At 38.7% G+C, this 18,976-nt stretch overlaps 1 protein-coding gene, 3 non-coding genes and 2 pseudogenes across 4 annotated transcripts; 4 read left to right on the top strand and 2 right to left on the bottom strand.

Moving 5' to 3' along the window:
• The first annotated feature begins 224 nt into the window (after positions 1-224).
• LOC128728020 (5S ribosomal RNA) lies at positions 225-343 on the top strand. The gene has a single exon (XR_008410976.1). It is a non-coding gene; the product is annotated as a 5S ribosomal RNA (ribosomal RNA).
• Positions 344-569: 226 nt separating this feature from the next.
• On the top strand, positions 570-688 carry LOC128728023 (5S ribosomal RNA). The gene has a single exon (XR_008410978.1). It is a non-coding gene; the product is annotated as a 5S ribosomal RNA (ribosomal RNA).
• A 225-nt stretch (positions 689-913) lies between these two features.
• LOC128728040 (5S ribosomal RNA) lies at positions 914-1,032 on the top strand. Its single transcript, XR_008410994.1, has one exon. It is a non-coding gene; the product is annotated as a 5S ribosomal RNA (ribosomal RNA).
• A 14,372-nt stretch (positions 1,033-15,404) lies between these two features.
• Positions 15,405-15,920, top strand: LOC128724222 (dual specificity protein phosphatase 14-like; the record flags this gene model as incomplete). Its single annotated transcript, XM_053817987.1, has 1 exon — positions 15,405-15,920. A coding segment is annotated over one exon (516 nt), but the record flags the coding sequence as incomplete, so codon positions are not given.
• A 1,132-nt stretch (positions 15,921-17,052) lies between these two features.
• LOC128724223 (nonsense-mediated mRNA decay factor SMG8-like) lies at positions 17,053-17,893 on the bottom strand (annotated as a pseudogene).
• A 98-nt stretch (positions 17,894-17,991) lies between these two features.
• On the bottom strand, positions 17,992-18,583 carry LOC128724224 (nonsense-mediated mRNA decay factor SMG8-like; annotated as a pseudogene).
• Between the last annotated feature and the right edge of the window lie 393 nt (positions 18,584-18,976).

Genomic DNA, 18,976 nt, shown 5'->3' on the forward strand with positions numbered 1-18,976 from the left:
CCAACTTTTTTTCACCTCCAGCATCAGTGTTTGGTTGTATTTTGTACTGCTTGTTGATGGAACAAACTTTTTCATACTCTTTTTCATCGAAAATTGTATTTTTATTTGTTCCGTCTATCCTAGCCTGGAATCGAACCTGTGCTTTTTGCTGCCCGTCGTTTAATTTTAGACACCGCAGCAGTTGCTGGGATGGTTCTTATTGCAAACGAACGTTGCCGATGCTTGGCAACGACCATACCATGTTGAAAACACCGGTTCTCGTCCGATCACCGAAGTTAAGCAACATCGGGCATGGCTAGTACTTAGGTGGGTGACCACTTGGGAAAACCATGTGTCGTTGGCATCCCAACTTTTTTTCACCTCCAGCATCAGTGTTTGGTTGTATTTTGTACTGCTTGTTGATGGAACAAACTTTTTCATACACTTTTTCATCGAAAATTGTATTTTTATTTGTTCCGTCTATCCTAGCCTGGAATCGAACCTGTGCTTTTTGCTCCCCGTCGTTTAATTTTAGACACCGCAGCGGTTGCTGGGATGGTTCTTATTGCAAACGAACGTCGCCGATGCTTGGCAACGACCATACCATGTTGAAAACACCGGTTCTCGTCCGATCACCGAAGTTAAGCAACATCGGGCATGGCTAGTACTTAGGTGGGTGACCACTTGGGAAAACCATGTGTCGTTGGCATCCCAACTTTTTTCACCTCCAGCATCAGTGTTTGGTTGTATTTCGTACTGCTTGTTGATGGAACAAACTTTTTCATACTCTTTTTTATCGAAAATTGTATTTTTATTTGTTCCGTCTATCCTAGCCTGGAATCGAACCTGTGCTTTTTGCTGCCCGTCGTTTAATTTTAGACACCGCAGCGGTTGCTGGGATGGTTCTTATTGCAAACGAACGTCGCCGATGCTTGGCAACGACCATACCATGTTGAAAACACCGGTTCTCGTCCGATCACCGAAGTTAAGCAACATCGGGCATGGCTAGTACTTAGGTGGGTGACCACTTGGGTAAACCATGTGTTGTCGTTGGCATCCCAACTTTTTTTCACCTCCAGCATCAGTGTTTGGTTGTATTTTGTACTGCTTGTTGATGGAAAAACAAGCTCTGTTAATGGGTTAGGATCCGACGCCTCTAGAAGGCTACACAGGCTCTCCTTTCCAACTCCTATTCCGTCACGTCCCCGACGTGCAGAGCGGTAACATGTATCATCGTATATCTAAGCTTGGGTAAACGGGCTTATTCCAACCCCTTGGGCGGATGGTGGCGCATGGCTTAACAGGAGGAGGGTGGGCAGTGCGGGTAACCGGGCTGTCTGAACGTCGGGGGGACAGCCAGACGCTAAACTTAACTGCTCCGAGGCCCTCCAGAGGTACTGGGGACTCGAGCGCGGGGCCATTCACCCTGCCTCGAGTAAGAATACGACTACGGAAAGCAACAAGGAGAATGTTCGAACTGGACTCAATGGTAACCGACCCCTGCAACGCCCCCGGACAATGATAATGGGCTCATGGAACGTACGCACTCTGCACAGAGCCGGAGCCTTGAAGCAACTAGATGACGCCCTAGCCACACTGAACATGGACCTTGTAGCACTACAAGAAATACGATGGCCAGGGAATGGTGTGCTAAGCAAACGTGGTGAAAAACGATGCCATATGTACTACAGCTGCCAAGACCGCCACCATATGCTCGGAACAGGTTTCGCCGTAGGTGCGCGGCTAAAATCCGAGGTCATCGACTTCAAGGCTGTAAATGATTGGCTATGCACCCTGCGCATTCTTCAACATTAGCCTCATAAACGTTCACGCCCCTACCGAAGACAAAGATGAAGAGGAGAAGGACATATTCTACGGCCGCCTCGTAAAAATCATTGACAAGTGCCCTAAGCATGACCCTTAAATCATCTTGGGGGACTTCAATGCAAAAGTCGGTTAGGAGCCAATGTACCGCCAAAACATTGGTGATCACAGTCTACATTAGCACAGTAATGACAATGGTAATAAATTGGTCCAACTTGCAGCAGCAACTAATCTGGTTGTGGGAAGTACCAAGTTTGCGCGTCGGGACATCCACAAAGCTACTTGGGTGTCCCCAGATGGAGCCACCTCTAACCAGATCGACCACGTGCTGATAAGCCGCCGAAGACAGTCGATCCTGTTAAACGTCAGAACCTATAGAGAAGCCAACATCGATTCCGATCACTATCTGGTTGGCTTAATGATACGTTGCAGAATCGCCCGTCCCCGTGACAAAGGGGATGAAGGAAAAATGCAGGCCCGGCTCAACACGGACTCCCTAAAGGACGCTAAAGTCCAACAGGCATTCGAATCCGCTTTAGGTGAGTCTCTATTACCAGCAAATCCATACAACACTACGAGCGAACGGTGGAGCGCTCTAAAAACAAAGATATTGAACTGTGCAAAATCCACACTACCACCACGTCGGGGCAACACCAAATCTGGCTGGTTCGACGACGAATGTAGACTTGTGACGGAACGTAAGAACTGCGCATACCGAGCAATGCAGCAGCGGCATAGAACGCGGGCATGCGCAGAGAATTACATACGGCTCAGACGAGAAGAAAAAAGAGTACACCGCACCAAGAAACATCAGTGGGAAGAACAACGAGTGCAGGAGCTCCAAGGAATCAGAGTGCGATACGGCCCAGGAAAAAAGTTTTACCAAGAGATAGCAGGTCATCGAAAAACCTTTATACCTAAGGTGACCTGTTGTCGAAATAAGGATGGAAATCTGGTCAGCTACCTGCCAGAGGTCCTCTCGCGATGGGCTCAGTATTTTGATGAATTACTAAATGATCAGTTCAACGAACAGCTAGAGGCTCCACTAGCGGATGATATCATGCCACCTAGCATGGACGAAACCCGAAAAGCAATCCGTCGGTTGAAGAATAATAAAGCACCCGGCACCGACGGAATATCAGCCGAACTGATCAAAAACGGAGGTGCAGCACTTGAACGCGAAATTCATCAAATAATTACTGAGGTGTGGGATAGCGAATCGATACCTTGTGATTGGAATCTTGGTATCATCTATCCCATATACAAGAAAGGAGACAGACTACAGTGCAGCAATTACAGGGGTCTTACGGTGTTGAATACCGCCTATAAGATCTTCTCCTTAGTCTTGCAAGAGAGACTTGTCCCATTCGTAGAAGAGATAGTGGGAAACTATCAGAGGGGATTCCGAAAAAGAAAATAAACCGCTGACCAGATCTTCACCATGCGGCAGATCTTGGAGAAGATGGCGGAGCAACAGCTCCAATCTTTCCATCTCTTCATAGACTTCAAAGCCGCATACGACAGCATAGCCAGAGTAAAAATTTACGACGCAATAAGCTCTTTTGGAATCCCGGCCAAGCTTACCAGGCTTGTTAAAATGACCATGACCAACGTCACATGCCAGGTGATGGTGAATGGAAAACTCTCAAGGCCCTTTGCTACCACCAAGGGTCTGCGCCAGGGCGATGGGCTTGCCTGTCTCCTTTTCAACCTGGCACTAGAGAGGGCCATCCGAGACTCCTCGGATCGATCGAGGAGTGGAAACCTCGGGGACCATCTTCTACAAGTCAGTCCAGATTCTGGCATACGCTGATGACATAGACATCATTGGTTTGCGACTCTCCTATGTAGCAGAAGCTTACAAACGGATTGAGCAGGCGGCTGAGAACCTCGGTTTGGAGATTAACGAGGCAAAAACCAAAATGATGGTGGCACCATCAGCGGCCCTGCTAACAAATACTAATGCGAGTCTACGCAGGGGTGACGTACAGATAGGTGAGCGAACCTTTGAAGTCGTCCAAAACTTCACCTATCTTGGGTCAAAAGTCAGCACCAACAGTAGCATAGAAGTTGAATTACGCGCAAGGGTGCTGGCAGCCAACCGGTCATACTGCAGCCTGAGGACACTTCTTTACTCAAAATACCTGTCGCGACGGCTGAAGCTGGAACTAGGACAATGGAGGAACCGATACAACGACGAGCTCTACGAACTGTACGATAGCCTCACTGTCGTGCAACGAATTAGACTCGCCAGGCTCCGGTGGGCCGGTCATGTCATTAGAATGGCACCGGACGACTCAGCCCGTAAAGTCCTTTTAGGCTGCCCACATGGACAGAGGATTCGTGGTAGGCCCAAACTGAGATGGAGTGATGGCGTGGATGCGTCAGTAAAAAAGGCCGGGATCAACGATTGGCAGACGACGGCGCTCGACCGCGAGCGGTTCCGGTTTCTCCTGGAGCAGGCCAAGACCGCCAAGCGGTTGTAGCGCCTGATAAGTAAGTAAGTAAGTATTCCTATTCGTGCTAAAGTTATGCAGTCTGTGATTTGTTCCATTTATTGTGCAAGAAAAATCAAGTGAAATAACATATTAATACAATGCATTTTTGTTGATCCTGACAAAAAAATAGATAATGCCTCGTTTGTTTTATTTACGGCTTCTTCTACTTGTAAACGTAGCAAACTATTTATCCTTATCTGTTCATTGTTGATTTCTATTAATTTATTCATGGTCTGATTGATAATTTTCAAATCTTCTGCATCTGGTGTTCCTGCTATATATTTCCAGATTGTCCCAATGATGTCCCATCTTTTATATCTTCTTATCTGTTCAATACCTTTAAAATGTGCGTCTAATTCCTTTAGTCTGATTTTAATCAGTTCGGCTGCATCGACACCGTCAGTGCAAAGAATTAAATTTGAATTAATTTCTGAAACTTGTTATTTGATACTTTGTACGTCTAAGTGATGGATATAATATTTGTAAATTGTTCTAATTCTTGCCAAGCCTTGATTGAATATTAGTATGGGTTGAGTTCGTACTGATAGTTCCATCCGTCATCGTGATACTGATAGTTCCATCCGTCAATGTTAGTTTAAAGTACAGGTGTGACAAAAATCTGAAACAAAATTATAATTTTCGAATTTTTAAGTCATTTTTATGTATTCTGCGTCCGTCATTAGTGGTTACAGTACTGTTGTTATTTTGACTGATTTTAATTTTTTGATATTTCTTTACATGTTTTGTTCTTCTTCTTGTTCGTTCATAGGCTTCTTGATTTGGTTCGATGGTTCACAAATTTTCTTTTTTATTAGTTTGTTCTAACGCATGTTTTTGTTTAAGATTTTTGCGTATTTGTCTGACTATGTCAGGTGTACGTGTTGATGGTATTATTACTTCAAATGGTGTAAATTTAGTTGTGGAGTGGATTGATGAATTATATTTTTGTGATGCAATTTGAATCAAGTCTGTTACAGAAAGATTTGGATTTTCTATCTTGGTAATTCTATACAACTCAAGAATTGTTGAATGGAATCCCTCCACTGTACCATACATTTCACTTCTGCCAGTTGCTGTGATGTATGGAGTTATATTGTGTGCATCAAAAAACATTTGAAATTTTCCAGATAAAAATGCTTTTCTCGATTCATGACCAAAATTTCTGGGGGTTTATATTTTAATAAAACTTGTTTTAGAGCTGGCAATATATCTACGGCCGATCTGGACTGTATAATAGCAATTTGGGCAAACTTTGAAAATTTATCGATTATGTAACAAAGGAATATTTTTCTAGAAATAGTATATCAATATGACCGAATTCAAATGGAGCGTCGGAAATTGGTGTCTCTTAAACTGAAAATTCTATCGGGTTCCGATCACATTTACATTCATTACAAATTTGGCATTTTTTTATAAATTGTTTTATTAGTTGAATTTGTTTAGGAAAGAAATACTTTAATAAATATTTTTTATTTATTTTCTTCCGCACCACGATGTGCTTTATAGTGCTCTTCTTTTATAATATTTAACTGTTCATCTTCTTTTTGAACATATTCTAACAGTTTTTGAGAATATTTGAATTTTAATGCTTTAAAATTACTGAAATGTTTTTTAAAGACTTCTTGTAATTTTTCCATAATAGATTCGGTTGTGTATAAGCCATTGATGCCAACTTTGTTGAAGTATGTGTTAAGCACTTGTGATAATGTTTTTCCGTTAATTTCCTTCAAGTAAACTGTATATCTTGAAACTCCACGGAAAGGCATTTCATAGAGTGGAATTTGGGAACCTTCTTTGATTACTACTTGATGATTGAAAACATTCACTGGTGATTCTGTACAAGGTATATAGAAATCATCGCTGTTTTCAGCTGAATGTTGAGTAGCAGTCATTGAGCACGTAATTCTGCTAAGAGCATCTGCCACTACATTTGTTTTTTCAGGTTTATACAACACTTCATAGTCATGCTCTTCCAAGTAAGCTTTCCATCTTTTCAATTTAGCATTTGTGTTTTTTGGTGATAACGCAAAAGTTAAAGGTTGGTGGTCAGTTAATATTTTAAAACTTTGCACCGTACAAATAATTCCTAAAGGTTTGTAATGCCCAAAAAATTGCAAGCATCTCTTTTTCCGGCGTTGAGTACTTTTCTTCTGTGATTGTTAAAGTTCTTCAAGCAAAATGAATAGGTTGATCTTTTCCTAATTCTCTTTGCGATAGCACTGCTCCAATTGCAAAATTTGATGCGTCTGTTGTCAAAATAAAAGGTTGCTTAAAATCAGGATAAATCAACACATCTTCAGAAGTTAATTTTTTTTTCATTTTCTCAAAACATTCTTTTTCATTAAATCCAAATTTTACTTTTTTAGTAGAAGAGAGAGACTTTGATGATTCCTCCCTTCTTAAAAGATTTGTCAAGGGTTTAGCAATTTTAGCAAAGTCTTTGACAAATCGTCTATAATATCCCATTAGACCTAAGAAAGCCCGAAGATCTTTCAATTTTTTAGGTTCTGGACAATTATCTATTGTTTCAATTTTTTTGATGTTTGGTTTTTTTCCTTCTGACGAAATAATGTATCCTAAAATTCTACTTCTGACCATAAAAACTCGGATATATCCAATTGCACTTTTAATCCTACTTTGTTTAGTGTTAGTAAAATTGTATTCAAGTGACATAAGTGTTCGATAAAAATTTTTTCAAAGACAATTACGTCATCAATATAAACGTAACATTTTTTCCCATATCATCTATTGCTCCCATATCATCTATTGCTCTTAAAATATCATCTATTGCTCGTTGGAATATTGCAGGAGCATTTTTCAACCCAAATGGCATTCTTGTAAATTTGTATTTGCCATTATTAACTGAGAACGCAGTTTTTTCTATATCTGATTCCTTCATTCTTATTTGATGAAATCCAGATGCTAAATCCAGTGTTGTAAAATATGTTTGATCTTTCAATTGATCAATTACATAACCAATTTCAGGCATAGGATATCTTTCTGAAATTGTTTTTTCATTCAACTTTCGATAGTCAATTACCATTCTGAATTTTTTTTCCAATGATGTATCTGTTTTCTTAGGGACTATCCATACAGGTGATGTCCAAGCAGAACGAGATGGTCGAATAATTCAATCTTCTAAAAGTTTCTTAATTTGTTTGTTTACTTCATCTGTATAAGCTCTTGGATATGGATAAATCTTTTGATGAATGGGAATATCGTTAGCTGTGTTAATGCTGCATTCAATGTTAGTTCCATATGTTAGTTTAGTATCGGGTTTATAAAAGACATTGTTATTTTTCTTTAAAACTACATTTAATTTGTCAATTATTTCTTTTGAAAGATGAGCTGTTCTAAAGGTAAGATTGTTATCTAAATTTTGTGATGTGTGTCTTTATTATCGTGCCCGTCTATTAGGTTATTAAAAATGGTTTTACTTCGGCAGAAGGTTTTGATCGTCCAGGCGATCGTTGGAAATCTAGAAGAGTTTTCCCATACTGGAATGTTGGAGACTTTGAGGCCTTACCTTGGGTAGGGGGACACTCAAAGCTCTTGAATAGAAACACGAAGCGTTTGGTTTGCTTATCGGACTGTGTCTCTGTCCACTCTTAAGATTTCTCTTTATTTATACTCAATTACAGTTTGCTATATCCGATTTGTTCAATACAAATGTTTTGTGTTGTTGGTTAGGTGTTATATTTTTGCTTAGTCAACTCTGTATCAAAAATAATATAAAAGTTTTGGTTCGATGGTTCCGTGACGGGTGCAGTGACCTACCTTTGCTTTTTGCGCAAATAAATGCTTATTTGGCTGTTTGGTTTTGGTGGTTACTTTGGTAAATAAATGCTTATTTGGCTGTCTGGTTTGGGTGGCTACTTTGGTTTTTTGCGGATACATGGTCTCGCTTTACATTTGTGCAAATATCATCTATTTTTGCATTCTTTGTTTGAATGTGGGACCCGGTGTGTTCGCAAAGTGGTTCAAGCTTAATGTGCTTCAGTAGCGTAACAGTCTTCATTAGAGTAGGTTGTTTAGCAGGCATGCTACACCTCCCCTCTTTAAGAGAATAACGCAATGGCATGAAGTTATTCTGATGTATATTTAATAAGCCTGTTCTTGTGTACTATTGAGATTTTGTTTGTTGTGTCATTTCGGATGATGCAGTTTGGCTCCTGATCTTCAATAACCGTGAATGGTCCTATGTATAATGGATCTAGTTTCTTCCTGTTTTCATTTGTGATATATACCTTGTCATTAATTTTTAAATTTATTGGATTTGCTGATCTATTGGCAGAGATTTGTCTTTTTTGTTTTTGATTAATTAAATTTTCCTTTGCTATTGCGTTTGATTTTTGTAGTTTATATTTCATTTCATTGTAATACTCATCTATGTTGTAAACTGGTTCTATTTTGTTTTTGATTATGTCTTGAGGTAAATTAGCTTTTCTTCCAAAGACAAGTTCATACGGTGTAAATTTAGTATCTGGGTGTGGTGTGGTGTTGTAGACAAATGAATAAAATTTAGTCCATTCATCCCAGTCGTCGTGGTGTTCACTAGTATATGTACGTAGGTACTCATTTAAACATCTATGATTTCGTTCCACTGAACCTATTGTTTGAGGGTGATAGGCTGTTCCAAATGTTTGTTTGTTTTGAGAATTTCTGATATCTGTTTTACTACTTCATTGTTGTATTCTAAACCTTGATCTGATTTCATTTCCATAAAACTTCCGTAAGTTAATATAAATTGTTCTACAAGTGCTTTAGCTATGGAGGTTGCTTCTTTGTTAGGAATTGGTATTATTACAATATATTTCGTTAGTTCACATTGAATTGTTATAGCGTATCTGTTATTATTGTTAGTTTTCGTCATAGGTCCTATGGTGTCAATTTCTATTACGTCAAAAGGTTTAGAAGGTGTTGTCGTCACAACAGCTTCTTGTCGGGTATGTCTAAGTGTTTTGTTAGTCTTGCATGTTTTGCAGTTTTGTACGTACTTTTTTATATCATTTTTCATATTCTTCCATATATATTTCTCTTTTATCTTCAATAATAATCTGTACTGGCCTACATGTCCTCCCGAAGGGGTCACGTGATAATTGTGTATTATACTCAGCCTCTCTTCCTGCTCTGATATCCACCTGGGTGGTATATACAAGATTATTTCAAAACCTGAAATGGCTTTATTACCTATTTCTTTTATGGTTTGCAGGGAATAATATTTGAATAAATTGTCGTTTACAGACAATGCTAGCTTTTCTCTATTAAACTTTTTCGCGATTTGGCCTAGTTCCAGAAGAGCAAGCTCTAGTGCTTGACTTCCATTTGACGTTGCCTTAGTATTTTTGGGTATCATAGTTTTCCCTAGTGCTTTCTTATAAGTGTGATTGTACACTGTGAGGTTTAAAAACTTTCCGGATTCCTCAGTTTGTATTTTTAGTAGTTTTTTAACTTCTGATGTGTTATTTGCCTGCCAGATGGAGGGTTGATCATTCCTCTCCTTTTCTGCTGGCGAAGTTGGTACTATGTTTGAATTAATTCTTTTCTTTGTCATTGCTCTTGTGTTTACTCTTAGCACTGTTTTAGTGTTTTCTTTTTCCGTTGGTATTATCGCCTTTAATTCGTTTGAATTTATCATCACTCTAGATAATGCATCTGCTGCTACGTTTGCTTTTCCTGCTAGGAATTCGATTTCAAAGTCAAATTCTTCTAGATCTAGTCTTATTCTTGTTAACTTAGACGTAGGATTCTTCATTCCAAAGAGGTATACTAGTGGTCTGTGGTCCGTGCGGATTTTTAATTTTTGACCGTATACGTAGGGTTTGAAATAGTTAACTGCCCAGTGAATTGCAGTTAATTCCTTTTCAATTATTGGCTTATTCTTTTCTCCTGGAGTGAAGCTTTTACTGGCAAATGCGATTGGAAAGTCATTGCCATCGGTTAGTTGTGATAGTACTGCACCACAAGCAGTATCTGATGCATCAGTTGTGATTATAAATTGTTTCTCAAAATCTGGATATTTCAATATAGTAGGAGATAATAGTTCCTCTTTGAGCTTGTCAAATGCTTCTTGGCATTCTTTAGTCCATATGAACTCTGTGTTCTTCTTAACAAGATTGTTTAATGGCTTTGCAATTTGTGCAAAGTTTTGTATGAATTTTCTATAATAGTTACAAAATGCTACGAATCTTCTTGATTCGTCTGCGTTAGTTGGTGTAGGTAAAATTTCTTACTGCATCAAACTTACTATCGTCTGGAAAAATTCCTTTATCTGTTATTTTATGACCTAGGTAAGTTACTTCTGATTTAAAGAAACTACACTTATCTGGATTAAGCTTAAGGTTATACTTTCTTAATCTACTAAAGACTTTGCACAGGTTACTGATATGATGCTGCGCACTGCATCCAGTAACTATGATAACGTCAATATATACAAATGTTAGCTCTGGTGTTAAACCAGCCATAGCTATAGCCATCATGCGTTGAAAGCTGTTTGGACTTATGTTTAATCCAAATGGCATTCGTGTAAATTGATAATGACCTGACGGTGCTGTGAATGCTGTGAGGTTTCTTGAATCTTTTTCCAATGCGATTTGATGAAAACCTGACATTAGGTCTAGGGTGCTAAAAAATTTCGCTCGTCCTAGCTGATCAAGTATTGTGTCAATTCTGGGAAGCGGGAACTTATCCGGAAGAATTTTTTTGTTCAACTGTCTAAAATCTACTATTAATCTCCATTTTTTGTTTTCTCCAGCTGATTTTTTTGGTACTAATAAAATTGGCGAGTTATATGCTGATACTGATGGTTCTATGATATTATCTTTCAACATATTGTGAACTTGACTAGTAATTTCTTCTGTTGGAGAGTAAATTTGTTTATAGTTTGGAATGTATGAGGGGATGTTGTCTTTTAATGAAATTTGCTGTTTGTAAAAATTGTTTGTGGTCACTGGTTCGTCGTCTAGACAAAAAATATCTGCGAATTTAGTTATAAGGTTAATTAATTGGTCGTTGACATATTCTGGTGTATCATTGTTTTGAATTTTGTTTATAATTTTGGAAACTCTATCTCTATTTTTCGGTACAGTATGATTTACGCATTGGTAATTGTTAAGTGGCTCTATTTCTGGTTTAATGTCTTTGTTGTGAATAAAGACATTGTTTTCAGTAGTGTTTATAAATTTGATTTTCTTGCAGGTTGGTGAAATTATTGTGTTACCGTAAAATATTCCTGGGGTTATTTCTCTTGAGTGGATTAAACTATCTTCCTTAATGTTCGGTATTTTTATACTTCGTATTACTTCGCTTCTAAATGGTAACATAAAACCGTTATTTAGATTGTCTTCTATTGTGTGTTCAATGTTTTGTCCCTGGTGAAAAAATGTTAACGTCCATGTGTCGTAATTAATATGGCATTTGTATTTTATTAGGAAGTCCCTTCCCAGTATACCATCTGCTTGTATATCGATATCCTTTGGGAGTAAATGGAATTTATGGGTGACTATATTGTTTTCGAAGTGCATATCTGTAAATGTGTATGCTACAGTTTGAATTGATTGGTTAGTAATCCCGGTTAGTTTGATGCTGTTTTCTATGTACACTTTTTGTAATGATTTGACTTTTTCTACTTTGAAGAGTGATATATCTGCCCCTGTGTCTACAATCATTGTACTGACGGTATTTTTAGCCATTGATATTTTTAATGTAATGAAATTGCTGGCCGACAAATTTATTGCAAGTATTGGCAATTTGGTTCTGTCGGCGGGTTTTCTAAAAAATGCTCATCATTTTGTTAAGTTGAATAGGCGGATTTTTGATTATTACGGCTTCCATAATCTCTTTGTTGCCTACTATTTATATATCTTGGGTTTTGTTGGTTCATGTTTGGAGGTCGATATTGTTGTCTTTGATTTGTAGTTCCAAATCTGTTAAATACGCCTGAATTATTATGTCTGATTTTTTGGTTAGGTGTGTAGTTGTTGTTATAATTATTTCGTCTGTCATTATGGTATTTAAATGTATTGTTATTCTGCCTTTGGTTGGAATTATACCTCATTGTTATCATATTTGCTGTCTTTGTATAAGTTTCGTTTTCTAAAACTTTTTGACATGCTGCTGATACTGTAGTAAATTGTCCTGCTTTGAGAAGAATTTTAGTTTCTTGGTTGAAGATTTTTTCGATCAGTGTTTCAACTCCTACTTTTATGGTCATCTGATTTGCTATTTGTTCGGGGATTAATTGGTCAAGATAAATGCCTTTTAATTTTGCGGTTAGTAGTTCAATTTCATCGCATAGAGACTGTTTCTTTTGGCTTGATTGATTTTTAGAGTGGCAATGATTCGGTCTGGGGTGGTTTTTTCTTCGCATCTTGTTTTTATATCTTGTAGTAGACTGTCCAAACTATTTAGGGTTTTAGGTAGTCCTATTCTTGCTTTACCTGTTATTCTAGTCCTGATGAATCTTATTAATATCTCTTCCTGGACTCCTAGGTTATATTCTTGAAGAAGTTTAGCTGAGTCTATGAAAATGTCCAAATTTTCTGCCGATCCATTATACGTTTGAACTATTGACGATGTTGTTTTTAAATCGAATGTCGCCATTTTTGATTTTTGTATAGTTTTCCTAATTTTTATTAGATTATATATTATGTTAGCTGTTGTTTTCAAGGAGAGTCTTCCTGCTTCTAGAATCTTGCTGTCTATTATAGTTTTTATTTCTCCGTATATATTCCTAGTAATTTTCAATTCGAATTCTTGGTGTGATTCCTTGAGATTGTCCAAGTTTTCTAAAATGGTGTTATATGATATTTTGCTTCTATTCAATTTTTCTACTAATGTTCTATACCTATACTTTCTGTTCGGGTTTTTCCTTAGTGTGCTTAGTGTTAATTTGAGAGCTTGAATATGGAGCTCTATTGAATTCATTTGATGATGATTTCAATTCTCTTATTTCTCATATCTTCTTGTATATCGTCCCACTAGTATTTTTTCTTTCTTTCGATAAGTAATTCGACTAGTAATTTTTCTTTCTTTCGATTTTAAGGATAAAGACGGACGAGGTTTATATTTTTAGTAATATTGATTCTTCACCATCTACCTCTACTTCTATGTCATTTCGCTTTTGTTCTACAACATCTTCCTCCTCAGTATCGTCCTTACCGCTGTATTGCAGGTCATCTTCAGTCTCCTTTCACATCACATCCTTTATCATCACGGTGGTTTTCTCGCGGGTAAGCTGCATATTTCTTTGGATTCTGCTTTTTCCTCTGTGGCTCCAACGTTATTTCTGTCAGAAGTACTTGTGTCGCCAATCGTTCTCCAGGTTGTTCGATCCCTGGTTGCAGCTCTTCATCCCCGATTGCATCCGATATCTCACAGGTTCATTTCACATTTGTGTTCATTTTTTGTTTCTCAGTATTATATCATTTTTGTCGATAAATTGTTGCACTGTGCAACTCTCTATTTTTTTTTCTTTACCATTTTTTTCACAAATTGAACATCACTACAATTGAATTTCACTGTTTATATTCGTGCCATGTAATATATCCGATATTATTAATATTACAATAATAATATTATCCGAAGATTGCAGCTTATGGTCACGGTCGCCATGTAATATTAAAAATCGGTGGAGCTTTCACGGATATGATCGTCCAGGCGATCTTTGGAAATCTAGAAGAGTTTTTCCTACATACTGGAATGTTGGAGACTTTGAGGCCTTACCTTGGGTAGGGGGACACTCAAAGCTCTTTAATAGAAACACGAAGCGTTTGGTTTGCTTATCGGACTGTGTCTCCTCGTCCAGCTCAAAATCGACTTTATTTATACTCAAACAGTGTTTTGGGTTTTGCAGCTTATTTAATAACATGGTTGACTTTGTATCATAATAAACATAAATGTTTTGTTAAGTGTTTCCGTTGCGATCGCGATGACCCCTTTATTGCTTTGCGCGAAGAAACGCTTACTCGGCTATCTGTTCGGGTGGCTACCTTGTTCATGCGGATATATTGTTTTCCTTGAGTCGGTTAGTGTGCCACTTTTCATTAGTGCATTGATCATCTATTTTGTGCATTCTTTACTTGAGTGTGGGAAACAGTGCGAAATGGTTCAGGTTGAATGTACTTCAGTAGTGTATCAGTCTTCATTAGAGTAAGGTTTTTTGCAGGCATGCTACAGGGTTTTTTCCACTATTATCCGTTCGGTGAGCTCTAACAAATCAATGCTATCAAATGTGGCATCGAAATAAAGAAACACCGGGTTTCCTTCTGTACGAAAGTAAAATTTCACTTTTCCCTTGAAAAAAAATAAACAAACATTAGCAAAAATATTGCTTTCCCGAGTTGTGGTGCCATACGACAGTACATCTATTTCAGGTTCTTCTGCGAGCTATGGATGAACGTTTAACAGATCAAAATCCACCAATTTATTACAATGAGCCTCTTTCGATTTTCCTAACACTCCAACTATTATCATTGTTTTATTGATTTGGAACAACTTCTTCCTGTGTGCAGTAAAGTTAAATAGATAAATGACGCGTCGTACGCAGAAAATGTAGCACTCGCCTTACGTCCACGTTGGAAAATGTAAAACTTTCGAATGGTTTCATTTTGTAAAATAATCCTCGTATGCTTCTTTGTTGTTGAGGTTTTATCACACTACGATACTGGATTCCCCAGCTTCATGGGGATTCCTGTATGGCACCGTAAATAGCAATAATATTCAGTTGCGAGTCAATATTTGTTTAACATCCTTGACCGTCAAAGTGTCAAAAAATATTTTCATATTATACAATGCTCGTCATAGCATGCCATGCTCATCTATCTTTAGAGGCGAATGTAGCCACGCCGGCTCAAAGTCTCTATAAAAATACACAAAAAAAAAAAAAAAAAAAAAAAAAAAAAATGCTCATCTATCTCTAAAGTATATATAGAAGAGAGAACGAATAGTAGGCACCATTCATTTTGTGTCTGTTGCGAACGATATACGTTGCAATATTTTAAAATGTATTCAGATGTACGGAGATTTTCAAGGCTCCAAAAACTCCTTGATTATAGTGACAAAGACTTCGTGGAAATTATCCCACAGAAGGATGTATTTTCACAAATAGTCGAAAACCTCTACCTCTGCGGTGGAGGTGCCAATGTTGACGTGTTGCAAAAAAAGGGAATAACATTGATAATCAATGTTACAACCGAAGCCGAGTTAGACGATACTGAACTCCCTGCGGAAAACACACGGTATCTAAGGATCCCGGAATTAAATAGGCATGAGACAAATCTGGAACCCTACTTCCATAAAGTAGCCGACATGATCCATCAGGAACGCAAGGCCGGTGGCGCTGCTCTAGTTCATTGCGTAGCAGGAATGAGCCGTTCAGTGACATTGTGCCTGGCGTACCTGATGAAGTACGGCCAGCTAAGCCTAAGGGACGCGTACGATCGCGTCAAGACCGTGCGGGCTCAGGTTGAACCCAACGAGTCTTTTATGTTACAGTTGCTCGGGTTCCAACATAAATTGTTCGGCGATCGATCCACATTCATGGATCTGCCGAACTATTGCGGTTTGGACTATATTTTGATGGACATCCGGAATTCCCGCAAAAACATCGCGCGTCGCTAGATCGGCATTCTTAATTAAATGCTAGATCTGGGGATGGGGTTGGGTGGGTGGTGGGAATGTGGGGATGTGGTTGGGTGGTTGGTGGGAATGTAGGGATGGGGTTGGGTGGGTGTCGGGTTGGGTGGATGGGGTTGCTGGGTGGTGGGGGGGCTGGTGCAAAATAACGGGTAGAAATTTCTGATACTAGGGTGCAGAGGAAGGGGGGGGGGGGGTTGTTGGGCGTTGGGGGGAGGGGGTTGTTGGATGCAATGAGGGACGTATACATGGGGTGACGTTTTTACCCGTTATTTTGCACCAGCTCCCCTTCCACCCAACAACCCCCACCAACCCAACAACCACCATTCACCCAACAACCCTTCCCCACCAACACAAAAAAATAATATACAATATAATATATCTTATATATTATATATAAATAAATATATATACACATAGATATATATATATATATATATATATATATATATATATATATATATATATATACATTTGTTTATTTATTTATTTTTTTATATGTGCCTATGGTCGCGCTTCAATGTGGTTTCTAGTGAACCGATTTGCACCAAACTTGGTATCTTTGGAAGAATACTATCTGGCGCGCTCATGATAAATCGTTGGCCTACGAGACATTCATATTCAACACCGATGGATATTTTCAAGCTAAAGATTATGTTAAGCTCAACACTTTTTGCCGAATGAGGATTGACTTTCTTGCGGTTGCGAATTTTTTCATACGATGCCGCCCAAAATTACGCGTGTTCTAGCCGCACGCTCACATCCCACGGTAACAGAAAATTCGACCCAAACAAAAACCCACTTTGCACATGTTCTGGCAGGCCTGTACTGTATGTGTAGATGGAGCTCGATCCTAGGCACACCAGTGACCAGAAAGGAAATCTTGGAAGCAGTCCCACCGGACTGGTGGTATGCAGCATACCCGGAAGATACTCGGTAGTAGAAGGTAGCCGGGTTGGCCCGTGTGGCTGTTCAATTTCGGTAGACGAAGATGCACCAGCGATACCGGGTGTTTCCCCTCAGATTGCCTCCTTTCTCTACGTGTTTGTCGGTCATCCATTTGAGCGTCATTATTTGCAAGCTCATCTTCATCTCCTACAGATACCAGCCTCATGTTCTAAGCGGTTCGACCAGTACTATCGAAACACATGAGGTTGGAAACGTTTTTGTTGATACATTCCGCAGCACGAAGGTCGCTAATTGAAGGCTCGAATATGGGAAACTGTACACGTTCAAGACGGTTGCAGTTGCTACAGCTTTTAGCTATAATTTGAAAAAACTCGTAATTCGCCTGTCGTATTATGTAGGATCAACTGTTTATGCTTCCCTAGCACGCATGGGTTACCGCGCAAACTAAGAAATTCACACTGCTGTTTACCATTTTGCCAAATCGCGTCGCAGTACTCTTTCAGCAAGAAGCAAGTTTAGCGCATCCTGGTATTTTGTTTCGTGGAATGAAGTACCATAGTGTGGTAGTAGCACATCCTTGTACTTGATAATGGCCAACTCCAGCCCATGCTCGCATATTTCACCGAAGAAATGTTCGTCGATGTCGACAATATCATGGAAATTCTGCAAATAAGCGGCCTGAAACAAAACGTGCAAGTGTGTTTGAGTTAGCATATTTGTCGCAGTGTCATTTTTAGAACATACTTACATAATCTGTGTCGTAGGCATCGTAGTACGGATCGTTTGGGTGTTCGATAAACAGTTCATTCATCAATTTAAACATCTCAAACCAAGCGCCTGTGGTAGGGAGCTGTTAAATGTTACAAAAGTTATGTCGGTAAGACGGATATGAATATAATGCGCAAAAATGTTTGAAATAATAAGCACATTAGCATTAGCAATCAACTTACAGCATAATGTGTCCTGATTCTTTGTCTTGATTGGTTATCGCTTTCGTCAAATCCACATTCCAAACCATCGTCGACGTGATCCTGTATCAATCCCAAAATGCTTCTTGCGTTGGGTTCTTGAAAGGAAATTTGTATTTCAAGGGAAAACCAAACAATCATACGGTTTCGACTGCTCCAGGATGACCTGCTCATCTTTTTCAGGTAACATATTCCCATGTTGTTCCGCTGTTGTTTGAATTCGTTGTAGAAACAAACTGCCTGTGTTTTGGTACCGAAAACAGGGACATTGCACTATTGTTCGCAATGATGAATTGATTTCGTAGTGTTTTGTTGGTAAAATCTTCCACTTTCGTTTCAAGTTCTTCAATATCTTCCGCGGCATGCTGCTTGCTGTCACTGTTGAGAAGATTGAACATAAAGAGCAACCCTGGGCTGCAAAGAAGACACTTTTTACCCATGAATGAACCAATCTTTGCTGCTTTCAGCATTCTGGAAAGAAACTTCAGGACATATTTTTCACGAATAATTTTCAACGATTTGAATATGGAAAGATATGACATGCCGAACGACATTAAGGATTCTACGAGATGGAACACTTGCAGCGCAAACAAAAACACCCTAGCAAAAAGGGTGCGGATTGTACTATTGAATTCTATGAAGTTCAACGGGGATTCAACGGGGTTTTTCCACTATTATCCGTTCGGTGAGCTCTAACAAATCAATGCTATCAAATGTGGCATCGAAATAAAGAAACACCGGGTTTCCTTCTGTACGAAAGTAAAATTTCACTTTTCCCTTGAAAAAAAATAAACAAACATTAGCAAAAATATTGCTTTCCCGAGTTGTGGTGCCATACGACAGTACATCTATTTCAGGTTCTTCTGCGAGCTATGGATGAACGTTTAACAGATCAAAATCCACCAATTTATTACAATGAGCCTCTTTCGATTTTCCCAACACTCCAACTTTTATCATTGTTTTATCGATTTGGAACAACTTCTTCCTGTGTGCAGTAAAGTTAAATAGATAAATGACGCGTCGTACGCAGAAAATGTAGCACTCGCCTTACGTCCACGTTGGAAAATGTAAAACTTTCGAATGGTTTCATTTTGTAAAATAATCCTCGTATGCTTCTTTGTTGTTGAGGTTTTATCACACTACGATACTGGATTCCCCAGCTTC

The sequence above is a fragment of the Anopheles nili genome, chromosome 3 (genome assembly GCF_943737925.1).
Source record: "Anopheles nili chromosome 3, idAnoNiliSN_F5_01, whole genome shotgun sequence".
Classification (NCBI taxonomy): Eukaryota; Metazoa; Arthropoda; class Insecta; order Diptera; family Culicidae; genus Anopheles; species Anopheles nili.